Consider the following 12,500-nt stretch of genomic DNA (forward strand, 5'->3'; position numbering starts at 1 on the left):
TGAGTTCTGCCTTGATGGTTTAAATAACTACCTTGGAGACTCAGGAAAAGGGTTCTGCCAAGATGGTTCTAAATATGGGGCCTACCTTGGAGACTCACAAATTTTGAAAAAATCAGTAAATGAGTTCTGCCTTGATGGTTTAAATAACTACCTTGGAGACTCAGGAAAAGGGTTCTGCCAAGATGGTTCTAAATATGGGTCCTACCTTGGAGACTCACAAATTTTGAAAAAATCAGTAAATGAGTTATCCTTAAGAGACTTTGCAAGTTGGTTTTACTTTGAATACTTGAAATGTGGGTTCTGGATTGATAACTCACAATGTGATACATATCTTGGAAACTCAACGGGAATGTGGTTATACCTTGAAGACTTGGAAAGTTGGGTTTATGTTGGACACTTGAAACTTTTTTGGGGGCTTTTATTTATTTATTTATTTATTTATTATTATTATTATTTTATTTATTTATATTTTGGAGACTTTTGGAGTTGCTATCACTCTTTGGGATTTAAACCTATCAAGAAAGTTCTTACTCCCTCTTTCTATGTCATCAAACCTGAAAGCCTTAAAAGACAGAATTGGAAGAAGAGAAAAAAAAAAAAAAACGTAAAATATATATATATATATATATATATATATATATATATATATATATATATATATATATATATATGTATATATATATATATATATATATATATATATATATATATATATATATAGGTGGAAATCTCATGTTGAAAAAGACTGTGTTGGGTGAGGATTGAGTTGGGGTTGAGATTTTGAATGTGAGGGTTGGGACACACACACACATACACATCAACAAACAAAAGTTAAGCCTTGACTATTCAGTTGAGGATTCTGTGTTTGGGGTTCACAGATCTAAGAACATCCCCCTTGACACACATTATATACTGTTATACACCTCGGACTTGGCCCTCGAGTGTCCACAACGGTGTATAGTAGGAGGGAGTGAAGCGCCAACCTATTGCTCCCATTGCACACACACACACAAACAAAAGTTAAGCCTTGACTATTCAGTTGAGGATTCTGTGTTTGGGGTTCACAGATCTAAGAACGTCCCCCTTGACACACATTATATACTGTTATACACCTCGGACTTGGCCCTCGAGTGTCCACAAAGGTGTATTATCTGCTTAGTTTTGTCTTTTGTAATTCCTGTGAATAAAATGAACCTAAAATCTCTTCCCCTTCCAAATCATATATTTTATAAGTCCAAGGAACTGTATCTATTACATCAACAATTTTAAAAAGTTCTTTCGTCCATCGTTCAGTAAAACCCTTTTCAAAATGAGATTTCCACCTATATATTCTTACGATATCACCAACTTTGAACTTAGGTTTTCTGACATTAATTTTCTTTTCATATTTTAATTTTGTAAATGTTTCTGATGGCTTCATATTCGTTGACGTGTGAATCGTGTCATTATACTTATCCACAATATCCTGAATAAAAGATGACCATTGTTGTGAACCGAGTTGTGTGAATTTTTTATATAGTCTCTCTTTTAAGGTACGATTAAAACGTTCAACAACAACTGCCTTCCCTTCATTAAAGGTACTGTATAATGTAATACTGTTATTTTTTAGAAAATTCATAAATGTCTTGTTATAAAACTCTCTACCCTCATCAGTCCACAATTTCTTAGGTTTTCTCTTACTTTTATTAAATATCTGTTGAAAAGCTAACATAAGAGTATTACCTGTTTTGTTTTTTAAAGGGACAACCCACGCATATCTACTCCTCAAATCAATAACGGTTAAAGCATACTTGTACCCCTTATCATTATTGAGTTCAATCAAATCAGCAGACCAGATATAATCAACTTCCTTGGAATAAACTTTCCTTCTCTGAAACTTTGTGAATATTGGTTTATGTAATTCATCAGCTAATTGCTCTTCAGTCTTAATGGCATCATTAGAGCCTATAAGTTTTTTGAATTTCCAAGTCCAAGTTTCAATTTAGCACTAATCATCTTCTTCACGATGAACCTATCAACTTTTTCTCTCAAGGTTGGATTTTGTATCAGAGACAAATTATACAACATTTCTCTATCGGCTTCATGCTTTTCTTCCAACGTTGTGGTATTCCTATAATCAATATCGTGTCTCATGCACACTTCATCAACTCTATTGATTGGTTTACTCCAGGATTTAGGATTGTCTGCCTCATCTAATCTTTTATCCAAGTTTGTGCCTGGACCACAGAAAGAATAACCTGGAAGATGTAATTCCCCTGGTATTCCAGTAGTTGTAAATTTACTTCCTGATAAAAACTTTTGTATATCTCCTCCGAGTTTGTGTTTGGAGATAAATTGATTTTTTTTTGAACCACACACCGAACATATACCTTTTTGTATAACCCTGTTATTTTTACTTTTAATATATGAAATATTTTTAGTATTAGTTTTCTTTTTACATTTGAGACAATAACTCATTTATTTATGAGAAAAATTTCTGCAGAGTGCAAAAACCTTTTTAGTTTCCAACATGCACATTTGAATCTTAATTTTTAAAACATAAAGAATCCTTAGAAATGCCTTCACTCTCTCCTCCATTTATTTAAGAAAAAACTTGAATTAAAATGAATAGCTTGACGATGCTAATAGTTTTGTTGAAAGTATTGCAAATAGACTTGTTAATTCTTTGTATTCCTCCCTGGTGAGATAAGTTATTTTCTTTAATACCTCTATTCTTTTTTGAATCTCACTGGTTTCCATATTTTGATATTTATTCATTCTCTCTCTTTCCTCCCTCTCTCTCTTCTCTCTTTCCTCCCTCTCTCTATTCTCTCTTTCCTCCTTCTCTTTCTTCTCCCTCTCTCTATTCTCTCTTTCCTCCTTCTCTCTCTCCTCCTTCTCCTTTTCCTCCTCTTCCCTCTCTTCTTCAACTCCTTCCTCATCCCTTACTATCCTTGAATCGTTTACACCCCATAGAATATTATACATATATTCATCAGGATTTCTTGTTATTCCTGTATCCAAAATAATTTTTTACAACAGGAAACCAATAAAATTTCTTTTGAATTTCTAAAAGAGCCTTACCTTTTCTTAACCTTATAATTTTTTCATTATTTAACATTCTAATTAAATCTAAAGTTGTCGGTTTATCAACATCAGCATAATGCCAATCTTTTATTGAAAATACCTCATTCTTATGTTGTAGAACATATTTATTAAAATACCGAATACCCTTTTCTTGAAGGTATGCTTGAACACAGAAATGATAATTTTCTTGAAGCCTTCTTGCTGTCATTTATGTATTAGAAATATATGTTAGAATAATATTATGGCACGAAACACCTCCCCATCTTCCCATAGTTAAATCATTTTGTATTTCCTTACTTATTATATATAATCCTGTTTTTTCTGTTTTCATGAGATAAACAAGGGCAAAACCATTATTATATTTACCCTTATTAAATTCTTTTATTTGTTGTTTACTAATCGTGGCTCCACAAAACTCATTCTCGATACCAAGTGGATAATATTCTTCCTTACGAGACTGATTTAATTGTTCCAGGTCTTCGAGGTTAATTTTAAATGACCAATTATACCCTAAATCATTCATATCATACCCCCATTGTTCTATTCTCATACAAACGATACGCCCTTCTTTATAAAAATTTATTTTAATTCGAACTGTGAATTCTGTATGACCTGGAGATAATATCAACACTTCTGTATCTTTAGAATACACAGCCGTTTTATTTAAGTATATATATATTGTGATAAATCGCTTAATCTCACCAAGTCATTCGCGTCAGTCGGGCTTGGATAATTTTTTAATTTATAAGCATTTTTCATGTTAATATTTTTGTTTATATTATATTTATGTCGTTCAGCCTGTGCCTTTGTGTAATAATTTGATAAATCAATATCCAGTTCTTGAGATACACCAAAGATAGAACCATCTTTACCAACATAAGTCATTTATATTAGATTAAAAATAATATCATAAAATTTTTTATTTTTGTTGAGTTGAAATAACACATATAGACATAATTGACCACAACACTTGGAATTTAATTCTTGGACTTGAAATGTTTGATAAACACCATTCTGTAAGAATTTTATGACTTCAACAGGTGGTGGAAGACCAAAACTATCAAAATAATATTTGTCTTGACTATTAAAAATACAAACCCAATGAGAACCGTTCCCATCATTATCTTCTAAGTTCATAATAATATTCTTTGTATGTTTCGACACATTTGTTAATTCATCTCTCATACAAATAACCACATTATGAATTTTTAATTTCTTACAATATTTGGCAAGTTGTAAATTTGATGTTGTATTCTTTCCAAATTCTTTCAACCACTCATCAATGCTCATTTATTTATTAGAAAGATATAATCCATTACCTCTTTTCGTTAATTTTACACCTGCTTGTGCTATAGAAGAAAGCATATCTCCAACTAACAATCTCGCTTTATCAGGCAGACCTTCAAGTTTTTCAGCAAAATCTACAATTACACCACTTCCACTAATTTGTTTCTCCAACTCTTTGTTATGTCTTTCCAATTCTTTTTGAGCCTGGAGTTGAGCCTTCCTTTCGTTGGCAGTTTTGACCGCTGTTGAAATACCACCCGTCAATGCTCCAACCGCACTTAAACCAGCAAATAAAGGAATTAGAAATGGGAGAAATCCTCCACTCGTCTCTCTTATTGAATATTTTTTCAACATTGGTTTTGTCATTTTAATTTTAAGTGAGCCAGTGTCATTCAAGATTTTAACCTGTTCTCTTGTGAGCAAAACATCAATTCTTACTGCTCCTTTTCTCTGAATTGTATTAACGTTAATCGTACAAGGCTTTTGATTTTGAACACAAGATGATAGTTTATGAAGATTGATTTGATTAACATATACCCCAGTTGGTACTTTGCCACTCATTTATTTAACAAAAAATTATGTGAGACTAATCATCACACCATTATCTGTATTAATCTGCAATTCTGTTTCTTCCAAAAGCAAACAATATGTATCAACTTCTTCACTCTCTCCTCTTTCAATGTATAGGGAAGTATCCACTCGATTAGACTTTATAGTTTCTTTTTGAGCGCTCAGGTCAAACGTATAGATTGTATACAAACTTTTAAATGCTGTCATATCCAAAATAGGTTCTTTATTTCCATTACTTTCACACACCTTTTGGTAAGACTTGTATGCTTCAGCAAAATCATTTTTTTCCCAATTAATTTCCAATCTATCTCGTGGATAAAATGTTCCATCTAGAGAAACGCGAAGTTGTTTCACCTTAGCATTATCACTCAATGCATTATTCTTATCAGTCGCAGTATCACCATCTGGCTTTTTAAAAATCATCCACAGATATCGTGGCTTTCCTTCCAGAACACCCAAATTCCACGTGTAAGTAGTTTGATTGAGTTTAACGTGTTGACATCTTCTTTTGAGGTATGATACACTGAGTGGTTTCTTTGAGTTAAGTCTTCGATTCAACATCTCTTCTGTTTTAAGATTAGGAGTATATTCACTGATATACCAACTCATCTCCTCAATTACAAATTTATTCTGATCACCAAAAGCATTACCAACACCAAAAAGCAATCTATTTTCATTATCATTCCTTTGTAGTTGAAATCTAATTTTAAGACCATACAGAACTTTATCATAATCACAAAATCCAAATATACCTTTAAGAGGAACTGCCACAGTAAAACTATTTTCTGCTTTTGTATCATCATTATACATTCCTTTCCTTTGAATATATCCAGGGTCTGTGTTTGTTCCCGTTGACATATCAGGAATAAAACCTTCGACAGACCCCTTTCCCATTCTATCACTGAATGTATAGAGTGTAAATTTCATCATTTCAGATACAGCAGAGACATAATCAACCGCTTCAACTTCTTGTGTTCCAATATACAATCGCACACTATCAAACATTTTCCAGAAGAAATCATTTACAAGTGTAGCGTTTGTGTTATTCCCAGCCTTAGTGAATTTAAATTTACACAACAAGAAACTTTCGGAGAGATTCAAATAGGTTTGTTGATTATTTATTTCAAAACTTTTTGTACCATTTGTATTCCAGTCTGTTCCAGTTATTGCATTTACCTTGAAGTAATCTTCTTTTTTAGTGGAGTTTGAGATAATAATAGTATCATCCAAATCATAGATACTATCAATTGCTTCCATACTTGTATTTATTTAGGAAAAAAGATGTTAAAACTTTTGAAACCCTGATCCAAGTATTTGAATTATTTTCTGTCGTTCTTGGGGGGACAACTGAGTTTTACCTTTCTTAATTTCTTTTATTGCTTGTAATTTATGAGATTCTTTCTGAGCATCTTTTATACTCTTTACAGCACCTGCTACATTTCCCACAGCAGAAGCAGTTGAACCAATTAGGTCTTTATGTTTAAGAATAGTTGAACCAATACCCATGAGAGTATCAATTATCCCATCTCCTCTAAATTGATGTCCGACACCCCTTTGTCTCTTAGGTTTATAGTATCCTCTACCAAGATACATACCTTCACCCTTGTAGTACGGGGAAAGGAACATCCCATCCCCTGTAATTATTTTATATTTTCCCAACTCGTGCTTCCTCACAATAACCATCGTATTTATTTATTGAAAAACTTCACGTAGGTGAATTCTGATGGATATAACTTCTCCATTAAAAGAGATCACACGATTATCTTGGTCGGTTATCCTAAAATTTACTCTGTGTATGGTTTTTCCTGACACAGGTAGATAAACCAAATTTTTAGGCTCCATATTGAATTTATAACCAATTGGGGTTGAGTATGCGCTGAATGAAAATATTGTATTTGTTTTTAATCCATCATTATAAGCACCATCAATCAAATCACAGTGAATTAACACCGAATTTATTCCTGAGGATATTTGAATGACATTATCACTGTAAAACGTCCCATTAGTTTCAATCTTTTTTGAGGAGAAACCTAATAACTCTCTAAATGAATTATCAATTGTGAAATCAACCTTGTAGTTATTTTTAACTTTAATCGTTGATTTTGAAGTATGTTTTTGAATGTTTATAACAATATTTTTTGGTTCATCACCCTGTTCTTTCATAAGACGAGCAATTTCGGAAGATATTTGAGAAATCTCGTATGCTCCGGGTGAGACTGTTATCCTTTTGTATCCACTTCCCGGATTATAACTAAACTTGTCATTTTTCTCGGTTATATTAAATAAGGTATTATAAGTCTCCATGGACAATAAAGATGCCTCATATTCTTTTGTTGTGTCAAGTTGTAGTGGGTATGGGAATGAAGATGTGTGGTCGCTTGTTGTGAAATTAAAACTCAGGATTGTGCTTCTCATCTTATTTAATATGAGATAAAATGTCTTTATATTGAGATTTATTAATTATTTTCATGTTTATCAACTGGTCTAAAATGGCTGATGCTTCATTAAAACAATTGTTATTTCCAGCCTTCTTACTGCCGAACAACAATAACAGTCTATTAACTAATTGCGATGGGTCATTTGGAAGAAAACTAATACCTGAACCAAGGATACTTAAAGCCTGAATAATGTGTTTCTCCTTCTCATTCTTCCTACTTTTACCAGAAAGAATAACCTTATAATTTAGAGTGTTCAGCAAATCAATATATACTCTATCATCATTATTTTCCATATCCAATGGTTTATCAATATACTTTGATTCATCCCTCACAGTTGAACCTTGTCTTCCATCTTTTGTGAGAAGAAACATTAATCTCGGAGTTAGTTTAACAGGGGGTTGAGCAGAACTTAAGAACCTTAATTCATCATTAAATATCAATACCTTTTCTTGAACAAGATGAAATATTGCTGGTTGTTCTGTTGGAATGAGTCCTGCTTTGGTTTTTGAATCCGCTGAATATTCATTGTTTTGAACAGCATTCACAATATAATCAGGGGGTTGATTAATCTCTTCCAGTTGTTGAAATAAACCTTCATCATGTTCTAATTCTCCAATATGCTCTAATTCTTCCTCCGTCATTTGACTGAAATCTTTTAACATTTGAAGCTTTCTAGGAGTATATTCTACTATGGGAACTGTGGAAACATCTTTCATTTTTTCTTGGGAAGTTTTTAAAAGTGGTTTAAAAAATTTCTCTTGTTTTTTTTCAAATGCTTCTTCGCCCGTTAGTTTCTGTCTGCGTTTCTTCTTTATGTCTTCCTGTTGTTTTACAACTTTTGAAACCAACTCTTGATGTTCCTTAAATCTTCTTGCTCTTTCTTTTGTATCCATTTATTTATTGTAAAATATCATTTAATGAATTGTAAAGATCAACAGGGAAATTTTCCTTTTCTTCATCATTCAAGTAGATGTGTTCAAATAAATCCTTTTCTTTAAATATTTCATCAAATTCTTTATTAACATTAATGCGAGTTGTAATTTCTTCTTCACTAATCCTTGCATCTCTGCTTTTCATACGTTTGTGTTGAGTTTCTTCATCAACATCAAAACCGAATGATAAAATCTTCACTCCGCTCAGATATTTAATAATTTGTCTCGTTCCTTCTGGATTAGTTTCTAATATCCCAACACCACCAGATTTTAGTTTCTTTAACTCACTCTTACAATGTGAATATTTTGTTGTACCAAGAGAAACCTCCTCAAATATTTGTCCTTCATTCCTCAATCGCATATGTTCCTCCACTGAAATATAGTGATAATCTTCACCTTTTACTTCTCCAGGTCTTATTGCTCTAGTTGTTGTTGATACAATGCGTATCACGGGGTGTTTTTTAAGTAAATTTACAATATTCTCATTTGTACTACACAAGAACCTTGATTTATGAAAGTTTTTTTCCAGAAGCAGATTTACCCACAAGATTTATAATAATAGTTGTCATTTATATATGTAATTGTTTATAAAACAAAAAATATATCCCTTAATATCTCATCTTGTTTCACAACAATATATTTATATTTTTCAGTCGTGTGCTTCATATAATCCTCAAATTTCTTTTTACTACATAATGTAGAACAATTATCTCTCCAAAAATTATTGATATCTATTGAATTTAACTTGAATAAAATAAAAGTATTAGCATTGTTTCTGATGGAACGACGAGGAAGTTGAAAGTACGATTGACTAAGATAAATACAATTACAAGAAGAATGTCTCCCTCTTGTGTAGTAGCTGTCCATTACCGTTTGGTTTCTCTCATTAACACAATCATCAAAGATAACGAGGTTCTTTTTTGATTTATCCAAATCTTGGGGAGACGGTATATCATCCGTATTATCACTAAGAATACAAGTTATAAGATTTGATTTCTTTTTACATCTCTGTGTATCACAAAATAGTTGAATTATATCTTCAATGTTATAATCATTTAGGTTTTTTTGACGTTTAAATAAACCGATTATATCTTCTTTTTGAAGACCAGCATTAAAACCTTGTGAGAGTAGTTGATACTCTGGTTGAAAACTCGACTTTGTGAAAATTATTAAATTGTCATAATCTAAAAAGTTGGGAGTGAGGAGCATTTTTAAAAGTAAGCAGGTTTTTCCACATCCACTTGAACCAACTATGAGACATCTTAATGAATTTGGGAGATTTTTATGGTTGTTAAATTTTATCTTATTTTCCCAAATAGGTAAAAAATCATTCATTTATATATTTGAAAAACAGGTTATTTAATTTATTATTGGCTTTTTTAGAAACTCTATATTTTATCCTAAGTTCAGGTTTAATTTCAAGATAATCCATTATTTTATTTATACAATATCTTGTGTTGATATTTCCCTGAAAATTACATCCATGAATAATATACAACAACAATCCTTTGAACATTTCTCTTATATGTTCAGTTTCTTCCCTTGTAAGGAAAGGTGTGTTATCATCCTCATACTTTACATTCATTTCTCTAATCAATCTTGTAAAGTAATTCATTTTTGGTGTAAATCTAAAAGAATTATTTTCCTTTTTATATTTTTTATTATCATTAATTAGAAGATAATCACAGAATATACATTGTTTATAGGCTTTTGACTCTGTGTTTAATCCCTGTCTTTCACACGCAGGACAATTCTCAAATTTGTCATATGGAGAATCAGGAAAGTCTAGCATATTTATAAAGTAAAACTTTACTTAAACTGAAATTCATCTATACTTTCAGTTGTATATTACCATCGATATCGATATACTTTTTTTCATTATCAGATTCAACGACAACATTTTTTATATTAAAGGTAATTTTAAAATTATCGTTAACTACTATTGAACGAAATGTCATTTCACCTGATATATTAACATCCTTTATTTCATCAAGATTTACATCTTTAGGGTTGTTGAAAAAAATACAAATTTCTCCTTGCATATTACAGATGGTCTTATCTTTTCTTTCTAAAGCTTCATCCATAAGGTTTTTGTTCTTTGATACTTTTTCTTGTTTCATTGCTTTTTCTAGTTTTGAATATATTACTAGAAGGAGAGGAGAAACTTTTGTTAGAGATACTTTAATTGATGTTCTACCAGGTATACTAAAAGCCCTTCCACTGAAGGAAATTGAAGAACTCATATTATTTACCATAATAGTTTTTATCCAATAGTTGTTATATTTATCTTTGTTCAATTTTACATCCTTGACATATTTCTCAGTATCTTTAACAGATGAAGAGATTGATTGAAACTTGTCTTTTGTGTCTTGAAACATTGTATTTATTAAGTGAAAAAGTTGGAGGATAAAATGTTTTTAAGCACAGATTCACCTATAAATTAAACGAAATTTTCATCAAGAAAATTTTAGTTTAAGCAAAGTTTTATTCTATAAATATGGTGAATACAACGTACTGCGATGTTTGTAATCACGAATATAAACATTATAGAAAACACCTCCGAACCAACAAACACACATTTAATCTATTTCATCAAATATCTCCTCTTGAGTTGGAAAGAAAACATTGTGATATCTGTTCAAAGGATGTTTTGAAGAGTAGTTATAATCAACATCTTCAATCACAAAAACACAAGAAAAATGAGTTTAAAGTAAAGGGAGACTATTATATTAAAAACACTGATGAGGCATTTAAAGGGCATATAAAAATAAGGATTTTTCAATTTGGAGAACCCAGTCCATCATCAATAGCTGAATCAATTGAAATAGTGAAACCCGATGTTGAAAAATTTATTAAAAAGACATTAAAAGAAATAAAAACTTTAAAGTTTTATATGGGAGTGAAAATGAATATGAAAAGACAAGATGAAGAACAAACTCCTTATATGAGAACAGATCTTCATTTTATAACATCATTTCAAGATTTTTTGAATAGTGGAGTTTATGAAGAACTATCAAGACAAGAGGAGGATGTTGATAATACAGTGGTAGGAAGTGGATTCAATATTAAAAAAATCATCTTTTTAGATATACACATTCTAAAATCAAACCCTCTTAAAGCTTCTTCTTATATTGAATTACCAAAAGAAATAAAACTAAAGAAGGCAGTTGTTAATATTAAGAACAATGATAATAAATGTTTTCTCTGGTCTGTTCTTGCTCACTTACATCCACCAAAATGTAATTCAGAAAGAGTAAAACAATATATGAAATATGAGAATACCTTGGACATTAAAGATTTTAAATTCCCAATGCCATTAACAGATATTCCTAAATTTGAGAAAAAGAATAATCTTTCTATTAATGTATATGGATTAACGGATACAAACAAAGTTCAAATATTAAAAATTTCAAACAACTATAAAAATGAAGAAACACACATTGACCTTTTATATTTTAGTGTTGGAAAGAATTCACATTACACATACATCAATAATTTATCAAGATTAATCTCTTCTCAGGTATTCAGAACAGCAAACAAAATATATCCTTGTAAGCGATGTCTTAATTCATTTCATACAAAAGAACGATTAGAACAACATTCAAAATATTGTAGTAATCATAAATCAGCTGTAATTACAATGCCTAAACCTGGTGAAAAGATTTATTTTGAAGATTATAATAAATCTATCATGCACCCATTTGTGATATACGCTGATTTTGAATGTATCCTTAAAAAGATAAATACTGCTTCTCCTAATCCAAAAGAACCATATACAAATAAATATCAAAAACATATTCCTTGTGGTTTCTGTTATTATATCAAATCATCTGTTGGAGAAAAGTATAACAAACTTGAACATTATCGTGGAAAAAATGCTTCACAAGAGTTTGTAAAACGATTAGAAAAGGATTGTATAAGACTCACTAAATTAATGAAAGAAACAAATGAACCGATGAAATTAACCAAAGAAGAAAAATTAGAATTTAGAATGAACAATATCTGCCATATTTGTGAGGGGGAAATTAAGGAGTCTAAAGTTAGAGACCATTGTCATCTTACTGGTAAATATAGAGGTCCCGCTCATTCCTGTTGTAATCTTAATTATAAATTACCTTCTTTTATTCCAGTCTTTCTTCACAACAGCGCCAACTATGATACACATCTATTTATAAATGAACTTTCAAAAACACCAGGGAATATTTCT

General features: G+C 30.9%; 1 protein-coding gene across 1 annotated transcript in view; it reads left to right on the forward strand.

Annotated features, from left to right (window-relative positions):
• LOC147025809 (uncharacterized) overlaps positions 1–12,500 on the forward strand; it is a 22,271-nt gene that overhangs the window by 1,129 nt on the left and 8,642 nt on the right. Inside the window, exon 2 of the mRNA XM_085880345.1 lies at positions 1–671. This exon is cut by the window's left edge and continues 413 nt beyond it. Coding sequence (XP_085736471.1) covers positions 1–671 — 671 coding nt within the window. The remainder of the gene's footprint in view (positions 672–12,500) is intronic.

The sequence above is a fragment of the Eptatretus burgeri genome, chromosome 5 (assembly GCF_056783735.1).
Source record: "Eptatretus burgeri isolate ZD-2024b chromosome 5, Ebu_testis_v1, whole genome shotgun sequence".
In the NCBI taxonomy this organism is placed as follows: domain Eukaryota; kingdom Metazoa; phylum Chordata; class Myxini; order Myxiniformes; family Myxinidae; genus Eptatretus; species Eptatretus burgeri.